The sequence below is a fragment of the Muntiacus reevesi genome, chromosome 7 (genome assembly GCF_963930625.1).
Source record: "Muntiacus reevesi chromosome 7, mMunRee1.1, whole genome shotgun sequence".
Lineage (NCBI taxonomy): Eukaryota > Metazoa > Chordata > Mammalia > Artiodactyla > Cervidae > Muntiacus > Muntiacus reevesi.
The window spans coordinates 57752119-57766233 of NC_089255.1; the positions used below are offsets into that span (position 1 = coordinate 57752119).

General features: G+C 36.3%; 1 protein-coding gene across 2 annotated transcripts in view; it reads right to left on the minus strand.

Moving 5' to 3' along the window:
* The window catches only part of USP8 (ubiquitin specific peptidase 8), a 45954-nt gene that overhangs the window by 29343 nt on the left and 2496 nt on the right, over window positions 1-14115 (minus strand). For both annotated transcript variants that reach the window (XM_065940101.1, XM_065940102.1), the window contains 2 exons: window positions 4219-4384; window positions 1299-1443 (listed from right to left, as the gene is read on the minus strand). In XM_065940101.1, the coding sequence (XP_065796173.1) occupies window positions 1299-1443; window positions 4219-4322 (249 nt within the window). In that variant the 5' untranslated portion in view covers window positions 4323-4384. Of the gene's footprint in view, window positions 1-1298; window positions 1444-4218; window positions 4385-14115 lie in introns of those variants that run through there.

Sequence of the window (14115 nt, forward strand, 5' to 3'; positions counted from 1 at the left end):
TGGTTCTAAGCAGTATCTTTTTAACAGATATGGTAAAAACCATCAAAGAGGGTGCAAGATAGGATCAAAGAGGGTGCAAGATAGGGCTCCATCTTTATCTGAAGGTAAGAATGTCCAAGAATGGTCCAAGGGCAGGACCATTCCACCCACCTGTAGACAGGAAGGTGAACCTCCAAATGTAGGGGGCTACCTTTCCGAGCTAGATCTAAAACCCTGTAAAGATTACTAACATAATTTTGCTGGTGAGAAGAAACACCAGCAATCATTTGTCACCATTAAAGAAAATAGTAAAATTATCCCATAACCCACAACCAAAAGAAATTATCAGTCCCACTACTGTGGACAAAAAAAAGAGGTTACTTTGAAGAGTAAGGGAACTTTTCTTTTTATGCTTCTATAAGTCAATTTAAATGAGACAAGCTAATTCTGCCACTAGTGAATCAAAGTAAAAAATCACAATAGTAATTCAAGAATGGCTTGTCTACCAGATAAGAAATCTATAAATAGGATTTTGCTACTATTCTCTAGTAGCAAGATCATTCCTAGGTAAAGGTAGAACCATGAACATACACACACACACACAAAAAGAACCATGAACACAATATTCTTCCCATTTCTTTAACCCAGTTTCTGTTTTCTTCTTTCGTTTGTTTCTGGTGTGATAAAAACACAACCACCTTCTCCAGCAACACTTTTCCCAGGCAAAAATTCTCTTTACCCACTAACACCTCTCCCACAATCCCTCCTGGTGCTTCAGCAAATTAAAAGACAGGTACCTGGCTCAAATGATTGAAAATAATAAATAAATATATAAAAATGGAAGTGGTCAACATTAATTTTGCAAGCTGAGATCTTTAATATGGCTATGATGTCAATTAAATATAAGAGCTATCAAATAAAAACAAGTGACTAAACCCTGACTCTTGAAAAAGTACAACTACAGTCATATTTTTCTTATTTAATGCATGAATAAACTGAATCCTTCCATTTGACCTGGCAATAATTACAACAGAAAACTATGAGTCTGTATGTTGCTATAAACTTGTACTAATCCAAAGCAAATGAAGTATGTGTATACAGTGTGAGTATGTATACACACACACACACACACACACACACACACACACACACACATATAAGTTTGCAAATAATTAAAGTAAATCTTTAGTTAGCTTTTTCTGCTTGCAGAAGAATTTGCATTTGCTGCTAAATTTCAGGGTTAGCTAAAAATTTTAGAGATCAACGGCTCTACCGTGTAAAAATAACTTAGCAAATAAAAGCTTAGAAATAAAGGGTACCTGCTGTTGCTTGAAATCAGGCCTTTTTTTAATAAGATTATAAACAGTCACATATTTCATATACAGCACATAGGCCCTTTCCTCATCACGATCTAATCTGCTTTCTTCTGCAGTCTTGAAGATCTTCAGAGCACTCTGTACATAACTTAAAATTAGAGAAAAAAAGAATTAAAACACTTGACATCTGGGAGGAAAAAGTCATGTATAAAGTCTACAGAGAATCTCAATACATTTCATAATTTAGACTGCACAACTTCAGAATTGATACAAAGTTAGATATAAGTTTGGATACAACATGAAAATTTCCCTTATGCTACAATTAAATACTTACATTTCCTAAATTGTTTGTATGTCACCAAACTGTTCAAAATGCATCTAAGGCTAGTTTTGAAAGATTTACTACAAAAGGTAATCCTGAGGCAAATAGTCCTCCAGCATCCATGTCATAGTCATACTCTACAATTAAAGAATAGAGCTGTACACTACTCGTATTGAAGTAGCGGAGATAAAATAGTATTTTAAAGTTAAATACTATTCAATTTTCCTTAATCTTTTCTAATTAACCATGATGTAAATTTCTCCCCACCCAAGAAACTAGAACCAGGAAAGGGGACATGAGTTTAATCTTTTAGAGTTTTCTATACAATAGCTGAATGATTCACTGGGCCTAAAAGGAAAAGAGATTTAAAGTCTAAAAACATGTCATCTTAAAACTCCACTCCAATAAAATAATTTGAGGATTCTATGGTATTCATTCTAAGGACATTTTCTTGATTTAACAGCCCTCAGAAAGCAAATTAATAAAACAAACATTTCTACAAGAGGAATTCATTCACTTACGACTAAAGTTTCACCAATCAAGTTATAATACCAATGCTTATACACAATATGCTTTATCAATAATTTATCTCTACAAAGCAGTGCATCCTGTTTTCTATATTTTTCAAACTATGCTCTAAGACTGAGACATGGATTAATGATGAAGTTGGTCAGGTGAAGGAATTAGACCACCACAGAGAGGAACAGTGGCCGAAGCAGTCTTTAAGACCGAAGGTAGTCCTACACAAGGATCATCTCGGTCAGTGTGCATGCCCTCTCAAGGGCAGCAGTGAAGTCCTAGAACAGAGGTAAATCACATCAAAGCTTAGTAAGGAGATTCTCTGAGTTTAGGAGTGGGTACAATAGCCTTTAGGTTTTTCCAAATTTCTTTTCACTATGATGCATGTAAATCTCATGAGCCCAGACGTACCAGATCCAGCTGAGACGGCTGCAATGGCTCTGTGAGTCCAATGAACCAGCCACAAATCCTAAAAGGATTCTAGCATCTGCTAGACTGTACTATGACACTGTAAGAATATGAGTTGTGGTGGTACATTTAGGAAGTTTTTCCAAGATACCACTTCCTATGGGGTCAGGGTAGTCCCAGAGCTAAAGCAGACATTGCTAAAACAGATTTATCTATTTTAAGATTAGATGAAGCTCTCCAAGAAAACTTCAAGGTGGTTTTATCCTTCCCACTATTTCCTATTTGAAAATCATTCCAAGAGAGTTTAACAGAGCTACTTTCTCTATCACCCCATCAACACCAACTTGCCTCAAGAAGTAGGCCAGTCACTCTCTCATTCTTCCTACCCCTTCCCCACCCAAAAATCTTTTTGAAAGCCCATATTATCTTTAGTAATCTTTAAAGTATCAGTTCATTCTAGAATTTTCTTTCCTGACCTGCTTTAAAGTTCTTACTATTGTCTTCATCCATGTTTTATTGGTATTTTCTTCCTATCTTGTTTATTTCCTCTAGAAAATGACTTATAAAGATGTCCCAGTGCAATCACAGGTTTAAGATGCCTCTTCACAGGTTCATTTAGAATCATATATATTATTTTTTAGAGCCTTATATTTATCTCCAGTCACAGAACACATGTTTTCCCCCAATTTCTAAAATCTGACTACCTCAAGTGTAGGGTGTAAGGCTGCCAAGACCCACCTTTCTTTCTGAAACTCTCTCAACTCTGTAATAACATAGTTACATATGTCCAAATTGTCTCCTTTGTTGGTCAAAATAAATTCAGAAGAAAAGTTCCTCTACTGCCTCCTGTCTTTTACCAGAGATAAAACTATCAATAAGTTACAATTTTAGTGATACCCCATTTTAAGCTCAATAACTTCCAGTAAACATCAAAATATCCAGACTTATCCATCTCTATTATGTTTTATCTCAGGGCAAATTCAGGAAGGTATCATCTCTAGCCTCTACTACAACATACAGTCGACTTCAACATAGACCACATATCCTCAAAAACAGAAACACAAAAAACATATCATTATGTTAAAAGTTCATGTCAAATTGGCACAAATACTGTGCTGAATACTGCATAAAAAAATACATATTTCTTCTTTTTTAATCAAAGAAAGACTATGCCAGAACCATATTTTATATGTGAGACATATAAGAATAAAAATGATCTTCAATTAAATACGTTTATACTGTTGCAAAGACATTAACTGTGGCTGAATGAGGTTTACAGAGTCCTTGCAGACTTTACCTCTTAAACATATGATGTGATATATTTGTCCAGAGAACAGATAATATGCATATTAGCAGAATATATATGTATTTTCCCAAGATAAAATTAAGAACTTCTCTAACTCATTTAATAAAATGGAAATGAAATAAAAGTTAATAGCTATCCCCCATGTTTCATAAGGTTATTTTATATCACTTTGCTTTTACAGAAGACCTAACTCAATACCTCTTTTTCAGGAACGGAAAGAAATTCAAAGGGGACTTTTGCTTTCATGAAAAAAGGTAATTGTTTCCTTTCTTTACACCATTTTGGCTTACCAAACACTTCATAGAACACTCTAATTTTCAATAGCAGATGATACCTAAATATGACTCAAACTAGTGAAGTATACATACTTCTTAGTGCTTATTTTCTCTGGTTTAACTTCTGTCTTCTTATTGAGGTCTTTTAGTGAAGAACTGAGGTAGAGTTCTTTAGGAACTGAAGCCACGGCAGGCATGATGAATAATCTCTACTCTTCCACTTCCGCAATGAATGGTGTACTTCATTAAAAGTTCTTTTCTGAAACAAAATGAACACAAACAATCCTAAATCCATAGACAGATGAATGGATGAAGAAGATATAGTACATATATACAATGGAATACTACTCAGCTATTAAAAGAACGAAACAATGCCATTTGTAGCAACATGAATGCAACCAGAGATTATGATACTAAGTGAAGTCAGTCAGAAAGAGAAAGACAAATATCATATGCTATCACTTATATGCGGAATCTAAAACATGGCACAATGGAACTTATCTAAAAAACAGAAACAGACTCACAGACATAAAGAACAGACTTGTGTTTGTTGGGGGGAAGGCACAGTAGAGAGGAGGGTCGGGGGAGAGGGCTGGACTAGGAGTTTGGAGTTGGTGGGTGTGAGGTATTACATTTTGATAGGTAAACAACAAAGTCCTAATGCATAGCACAGGGAACTAAATTCAATATTCTGTGATAAACCATAATGGAAAAATATATAAAAAGAATGTATAAAGTATATCTGTATAACTGAGTCACTTGGCTGTACAACAGAGATCGGCACAACAACTGTAGATCAGTTTATACTTCAATTAAAAAAGAGGTAACTTTTTTCCTATCACTTATTTCCACAATCTTAATGCTCTTCATTCTATCAGTTTACTAGTATTAGATGAATGGACATCAATGAACACCGACTCCTATGATGCTGAGTAAGGTACAACTTAAGGGGGGAAAAGGGTTCTGCTCACCTATGTGAAACTCCAAAAGTACCCCAATTTGCTTTGATTCTAGTCACATTTTATATTAAATAATAATGCTTTCTCATTTCTTGATACTCATCCCTTCCAACCCTGTGCCACTAATCCACTCTTATTCACCAAACCTAGCTATTTTTTCTCTACAAGCCATTATCGTTATAATTTTTTATTTTTTTTCCACCTATACCATCTCTATGCATCTACAAACACAGATTTAATCAAGCACTTGAATTAGTAGTCTCAGACCTATGCATTTAGAAACAAAGATCTCATACATAAACATTTTCTACTCTGCTCCCCTCCCCCCACTGTGAGTTCTATGTCTAAACCTATCAGTGATAGGGAAGAAAAAGCTCTGAACCACACTATAACTCCCAGGTGGATTAATCAACATTAAATACATCCTTCTCCTTAGGTATCTAACTAATCAACAATGCATCACCAAAACAGCAAAGAGTATCCAATAAAGAAAGAATATGATTTGAGATCCCTTGGATTTCCAGATAACATTGAGTGTCTTACCTTATAAAAAACATAATGCTACATGTTAAATTCACAAAGGATATATAAGACATGGCCCCTGACCTCCCAGGATAAACAGTTTAACTGGAGAACATTCCCTAACCCACTAACACCTCCTCAATCTCTGCTTATCCCCTAAAGCTGAGTGAAAAATCATGAATACATACAATATGACACCTTTTGTATGAAGTTTTTTTTTTTAATCAAGTGTGTTCCTTTTTTTTTTTTCCATTTATTAGTTGGAGGCTAATTACTTTACAATATTACGGTGGTTTTTGCCATACATTGACATGAATCAGCCATGGATTTACATGTGTTCCCCATCCTGAACTCCCCTCCCACCTCCCTCCCCACCCGATCCCCCTGGGTCTTCCCAGTGCACTAGCCCCGAGCACTTGTCTCATGCATCCAACCTGGGCTGGTGATCCTGTTTCACCCTTGATAGTATACTTGTTTCAATGCTATTCTCTCAGAACATCCCACCCTCGCCTTCTCCCACAGTTGTATGAAGTTTTAAAACAACTAGCAATACATTGCTTAAGGATAAAAATCAGATAAACCTATAAATAAAGGTAGGAACAATAAACATAAAATTCTATTTCTGGAAATGTAGAGGTTATAATACACACACAGAGCTTCAGGGTTAACAGTAAAGTAAGGTTTTATTTCTCAAGTTGGGTGGTACATTCACAGATGCTCACAGATGATCATTTTACTTATGCATTTATTTAAGTATAAGTGATTTACAATATTATATACTACAGGTGTACAATACAGTGATTCACAATTTTTAAAGGTTATATTCCATTTATAGTTATTATAAAATATCGGCTATATTCCCCTGTGTCACACAATACATCCTGTAGCTGATTTTACATCTGACAGTTGGTGTGCTGAGATAAGTCACTTCAGTCGAGTCCGACTCTTTGCGACCTCACGGACTGTAAGCCACCAGCCTCCTCTGTCCATGAGATTCTCCAGGCAAGGATGCTGAAGTGGGTTGCCTTGTCCTCCTCCAGGGGATCCTCCCAATCCAGGGACAGAACCTGAGTCTCTTATGTCTCCTGAATTGGCAGGTTGGTTCTTCTACAACTAGCGCCCCCTGGGAAGCCCCTAATAGTTGGTACAGATGATTATTTTATTACCAGGCTTTTATAACATATAAAGTAACATGCAATGTACTTAACATATTTATAAATTGTAAAGAAAGAAATTATATTAATATTGTATTAACAATGCAAATATGAATAAAACATCCAGCTGTATTAAAATATGAGAGGAATACCTAGACAGAGCTAAGTGAGGAAGTTATGGGCTAAAGAAGCAAAGGTAAAGCTTGTGTTTGTAAATACTTGTTACAAAAATAAGACAGACTCGGAATAGAGTCTGATATGTAACATCACTGGACACAGCTTCCGCACGGTGCTGTGAGTGGGAGCAAGAGCACAGCGTTAAGGAATAAAGAAGTGGAAGCAGACTGCAGATGACTTTTTTAAAATGTCAATGGAAAGGAAAATGATGGGACAGAGTAGTGCTTCAGAAACATAATTTCTTCTGAAACATAAGCAATGGTTGAGGAATAATACTTTTGATTAAGGGAAAGCACACTAATGCCAAGAAACTAAGTTTCCAGGAAGGCGCTTAAGGAAAAATGAGGCCTTAGTGATGCTACAACAGAAAGTGACAGAGGGCAAGGAATGCTGGAGCTTGGACAATTCAGGAGGACTGGAGGACAGAAGGGGCTTCCCTGGTAGCTCAGCTGGTAAAGAATCGCCTGCAATGTAGGAGACCCCGGTTCAATTCCTGCGTCAGGAAGATTCCCTGGAGAAGGGACAGGCTACCCACTCCAGTATTCTTGGGCTTCCCTAGTGGCTCAGATGGTAAAGAATCCGCCTGCAGTACAGGAGACCTGGATCTGATCCCTGGGTAGGGAAGATTCCCTGGAGGAAGGCATGGCAACCCACTCTAGTATTCCTGCCTGGAGAATTCCATGGACAGAGCAGGGGCACTGGCGGGGGACAGTCCATAGAAAGTCGCAAAGAGTTGGACACGACTGAGCGACTAAGCACAGGAGAGGACAGAAAGTTGAGGGTAACAGAACTTATCCTGACATTTCTGCCCCCACCTAGCTGAGCGACGATTTTAAGCTTACTCAATCATAAGAAACATTTGCTCCCCCAAATACAGGCTAACTCTTGAAATATAATTTCCAAAAAGTCTAATGATTTTTCACTGGCAACACAAAGTGTGCTAAGATAAGGCTTAAGGCCACAGGCAGAGTAACTTGGCACCAGTCTGATAGTATCTGTTCTTCCAACTCTATCCTATTTCTGGGTTATAATGATTAGTGGTCTAATCAGAGAACACACATTCAAAAAGTCAGGTAGAGTCTATTTTGTCAATTCCTGACAATCAAGTTTCTTGGTTGGGAAAGAGAGCTATTTATTTGAACCTTCTAAGTTGAAGGTCGAGAATATGTCTCAGTCAAATCTGTTTCTCATGATTACTTAAAAGCTTGGATCTTTGAAAGACAAAGAATATAAAAACTATATATGCTACCTAGGCAACTTAAAATAATAAACCATTAGCTATTTCAAAGTTAAATTCAATTTGAACATTCACAGATATTCTACCATAGAAGACACTGCTCCCAGGAACTCAAAAATTACATGCGATCCATTTCCTCACAAAGTTTAAAAACTAATGTGAAAGAGAATGTTGTAGGCAGTGTTAATACAACATGTAACCATAAGTATCAAACTATAAAGTATAAATAATGTACAATAAAAAAATTAAGAAGATCAAGTATAACCAGAGGGATCTTAGGAGACATCAAGCAGAGAAGGCTTTTTGATAAAGACGAGAAAGAGTACAAGGAAAAAGTCAAAAAAGTGAAGAACATCTTTGGGAACTAGCCAGTATAGAGAATGAACAAGGATTTGCTAGTCAGTGAAAGCTTGAAAAATAGTCTAGAAACAGATAAATGGAAGGCTGTGAATGTCACATTAAAGCATTTACTTTTTTTCTAAAGGTAAGAGAGACATAAGCAAGGATCTAAGAACAGTTACATGATCCAAACAGTACAAGGTTAGGCTTTAAAAGACTAGTGATAAGGAAGACATTAGTTACCCACTATAATGATCCTAAGGAAAGATGATGAAGGTCAGAACTAGGGCAGCAGAGATGGGACGGAGGAGGCAGACAAACATCAGAGACACCAAAAAGGTGTCTCTTTGACTGAGACATATTCTTGACAGAACTTGACAACTGATTAGACATACAGAAGCAAAGTACAGGGATAAGATTGTGATGACATCAAAGTTTTTAATGAGGGTTTCTAGGAGAAAGGTTGTGCTTTTTTAAAGTTATCTTTTCTGTCCTTATTTGATTTTTGAGAACAGCTGAGATAGAGAACAACTTTCTCTGATGATGTCATCAGAGGATCACAGTTGTTTCCATTTTCATTCATTAAGTTATAAGTTACACTGTCAAATAGATGCCTAGTGTTAGAAACACGTCCAGCATTGCCTTAATTTCTATTTCAGCCTCTACAATCACATATACTTCAGGAGAAGTCAAACCACAAGGTAAAGGGCATTTCCCCCTAATTGAATGAGAAAGCAAAGAAGAATACAAATCCAACTTAAATGCATGTAAACTTTAATAAATTTTATTTTTGATAAGTCATTCTGCTGCATTTTGCCATTAAAGAAATTTCAAAACAGAATGACATAAAATAACTCAAGGCCAGAATAACTGAATGGAGTTACAATTTCTTACTTTGGCTGCAATAGTAAAAACAAACCCACTGATACTTACAATAGGAATGTTCAATAACTACAGAACTCAAGTAATTTTAAAATCTGCTTGTTGAGCTCTAGAACTAAATACAACATATAACCCAAGAAAACTATGTACACTTCATTTTTTTTTGAAATGAAACAAAAAATAAATGCTTAAGATGTGTAAACCTGACAAAGATTAAGGACTCCAGCTTAATCAAACAGCAATGCTCCAAAAATGAAAACCAGGCAGTACTGAAAATGAGTTGATAATAGGGAGAAAATGGAAGGCATATATACCCTCCTCTTTCCTTTTGACATCTTTCTGATCCTTCCAAAAAGAATTAGAGATTAGATGACTTAAACCACAGAGTAAAGACTAAAAAATAAAAAAAGTAACAACTGAGGTTTCTGGTCATGCACACTGGTCAAGATACTTGAACCACAGCTTCACACCAGTTACTGCCAAGGTTGCTGGCAAGACTGAAAGGAAAGCAAAGTTTGTCTTCACTGGCCATCCATCATCTCATCTTCCCCCATCTCTGGCCTTCAGACAGCAACACTATTCAGACATCATCTGACTGTCTTAAATTTCATATAATCCATTCAACACCCTTCCAATTAAAATGCCCAGACAAGTGAGTACTGATGAAATAATCTGTTTCAAAGCAATACTTGAGGGCTGAACTCTTTCAAGAATTAAATCACTGCTAAAAAACAACAAAACTTATAGTATTTTCTGAGTATTTACTGCATGTCCAGTGACAAGGACATTGTTTTAAAAAATCAATTTAGAAGGTCACAATCATCATTAAAAAACAAACAAACTAAATCCTAAAGAGAAAATATCAGAGCATGTCACACATAGTAAGGTTAAGAATTGTTTTATGAAATTTTAGCTTAGGCTATGCGTACCTGTATATGCACCTATAGAGCACTGGGTAGAAACATGAAATGTATTTATTCCTTACTATAGGTTACAACTGAAAAAGTGAAGAAGTCCTGCAGAGCAATGCTATACTCCAAGTGTGGTCTACAGACCAGTGCTGGTTGAGGAATTGCTGGTTACCAGTCTGTGATAAAATAAGCTTATAACAGAATGTAAACCAATTAAGCATGCTGAATTTTTCATAGTAGCAAGACTTTCTTTAGGAGGAAAGCAGTGTACTCACTTATATTCTAGTACAAGCTGCAAGCCTGCAACAGAGACTGGCTACTTTGAGTAACTGCCCTAGGGGGACAGAGAATACCACAGGGCTTCCAGTCAAAGACATCTTGGTCTAGTTACCAAGACCAAACTAACGCTCACTAAATAATAAGCCAAGAAATAATTCCTACAATATACATTTATATATATGCGTGTGTGTGTGTGTGTGTGTATATATATATATAATTGCACAAATACATTAACTCCATTCACTGGGAAGTAAAGAGGAGGGAAAAATTCAGTGTAACTTGGGGCGAGCAGGGAGCTTCTTCCAGCCCAGACTGTACTCTCTTGTGCCTATCCTTAGTCCTTCAAAAACCAATTTAAGGGAAGTCTCTGGAGGTCCAGTGGATAAGATTCTATACTTCCAGTGCAGAGGGCACAAGTTCGATCCCTCCTCAGGGAACTAAGATCCCACATGCCGCAATGTGCGGCCAAAACAACAACAACTTAAGTTTCACCTCTTCCATCCTTGACGGTCCCAGATCTGGAGTTTATTTCTTGGTCTAAATACTATACTATTTGCTATCTATATCATTCCTTCAGTACAGAATTTGGACCAGATGACAAGTGTGACTACACTTTAAGTTACTCATACCTCATAAGCATCCAGTCTCATGATGCTGTGATAAAAGACAGCCACCTGCCCTAAGGATAGGAGTTAGCTATGCATAGAGTCAGAAAGGAGGGCATGCAGAAGAGGAAATCAACACAAACAAATACACAAAAAGAGGAATCAGTATAGGAAAGTAGTGAGAAAAATAAAGAATATAATAGGGGTTATTAGGAAATAATCAATTAGATTAAGGAATTAAACTTACTCGTCTTTACAAGTCATTACTCTAACATGCTAGATCTCTAACAACTATTTCAGTAGTCCTTAGATTCAACCCTTAGTAACTGCTGGCTAGCAATGATAAATTCTATTAGGTAAAGTGACAGAGTTATATGATGGAGAACTTTTGAAGTCACCCAAAATTATCTATACTTAATTCAGCACACAGTAAGAAGCCAGACCTTCCTTGAAAGGAAAACAGTACTTCTGCGCAGGTCAAAGTGGGGATATGTAAGACAGATTTGAAGGAAACAGAGCAGGTCATGGAAAAAAGAACATTAAAAAGGTAGAAATATGCTTTGACTGAAACAATATTTTCTCTCAAGTGTATGCTGCTGCTGCTGCTAAGTCGTTTCAGTCCTGTCCGACTCTGTGCGATCCCATAGACGGCAGCCCACCAGGCTCCCCCGTCCCTGGGATTCTCCAGGCAAGAACACTGGAGTGGGTTGCCATTTCCTTCTCCAGTGCATGAAAGTGAAAAGTGAAAGTGAAGTCGCTCAGTCGTTTCTGACTCTTTGTGACCCCTTGGACTGCAACCCACCAGGCTCTTCCATCCATGGGATTTTCCAGGCAAGAGTACTGGAGTGGGTTGCCATTGCCTTCTCCATCTTAAGTGTATACACACACATTTTCAAACCCTGAGAAATGGGAACAATGGTAGTGCTATTAACAACAAAAAAAAATGAATATAAACTGACCAGTGAACAGCAACATTTCTCAACTTGGGCACTACTCACATGTTGGGCTGAATAATCCTTTGCTGTGGTGCTGCCCTGCACATTGTAGGAGGTGTAGCAGCATCCCTGGCCTCTACCCACTAGATGCCGGTACTATCCACATTTCTCCAGTTGTGACAACCGAAAATGCTTCCTGACTGACAAAAGTCTGGGATGAGGGGTGGGAAGCAAAACTAACCCCATATAAGAACCACTGATTTACAAAAAAAATGTGAACATGTTAAGTATACGAAAAAGAAATAACATCTAAAAAAAGATGCCCTGATAGAGATGTAAATTCATAATTAGATATCAAGTTTACAGTAAGACCAAATAGATATTAAATCAACTATTACGGCATTAATATTAACTTTCATAATCCCTATTGTTCTGGGAGATAACAAAGTATTGACATTGAAATAACAGGTTATCTAGGATGGTTTAAAATAATTCTATTCTCTTCACTTTTATGTAATTTTAACTTCTAAAATAGTTTTAAAAACATAACTGTCATTCACACTAGTAACTAACACCAGGAGAATGAATCACTAAGGAAATGAGATCTTGTTTCTCTACAGCTAACAAGATACCAGAAGGGCTTACAAAGTTACAAAGTTTTTATACTGCTATAAAGAAAAACAGTAAAATAACTAGCCTTAGCTCTGAAGAGTAACTAAAAACTGGCTTCAATTTGGTAAACATGTAGAATACAAAGTGCAGGGCTGGGAACCAGAGAGAATACAAAGAATATACCTCCTAATGTAGTTTCTACCTCTTAAGATGAAAGATAAGTACACAATGGTAATACAAAGCATGTACTCTAATATAGGCACTAACATACCATGCCAAAAATGTTTTGGTTTTATTAAGAAGGATCATTCCTAGAAAAAAGACAAGGGTAACTGTTTTACACAATAAATAGTGTCTTTCTACATATGTAACCTTGCTCCATTTCTTATCTCTTCTCTCTTTATCTCTTCAATTTTTCTTAGCAGATGCCAAATGGATGAGCTGGGAACCCAACTGTACTTAGTAAGTACCAGCAAAAAAACTATGGTTTGCAACCCTAGCTGTATATGAGAATCACCCACAGAACTCAAAAAAAATACTGATGCCCAGAGTTCATTCGTAAATAGTTCAATTAGAATCTGAGTGAGATTTGAACATAAGAATTTTTATAAAGCTCCTCAGGTTAATTCTAACATACACTCAAGACAGAGAACCATGAGCACAAAGAATGGATATGAGTATGTTACTAGAAGCAATAAAACAGTCTGAAGATGACAACTGGTTTTCAGTTGAAATCAAGATCTTAAGTTATATCATTCCCAACCTACCAAAAATTATGAGAAATCATTTTTATTTTTAATATTTTATAATTAAAAACTAAAATAAAACCTCCAGGATTCCTATACCCACAGCTTTTTGTTTTGAAATTGATATTATAATGTATAATAATTTCATTTCATGACATTAGAAAGACATCAGGACAAATATATGATATCACTTACATGTGGAATTTAAAATAATAATATAGATGAACTTATTTACAAAACAGAAATAGACTCATAGACATAGAAAACAAGCGTATGGTCACCAAAGGGGAAAGGGAGTAGGGAGGGATAAATTGGGAATTAACAGACACACACTACTATATGTAAAATAAACAATGAGGACCTACTGTGTAACACAGGGAACTATACTCTCTATCTTTAAATATCCTGTAATGCCAAAGAATCTGAAAAAGAATATATATACGTATATGACTGAATCACTTACTGCACACCTAAAACATTATAAATGAACTACACTTCAATTTAAAAAAGGACATGCAGGTTCACATCATTATTGGTACATTTCAGATAATTTAGTATTATGAAAGACTAAACTGTAATGTGTTAGAAGAGACAGAGTTTAGCTCTCTCAACACTAACTTTATTCACTATAC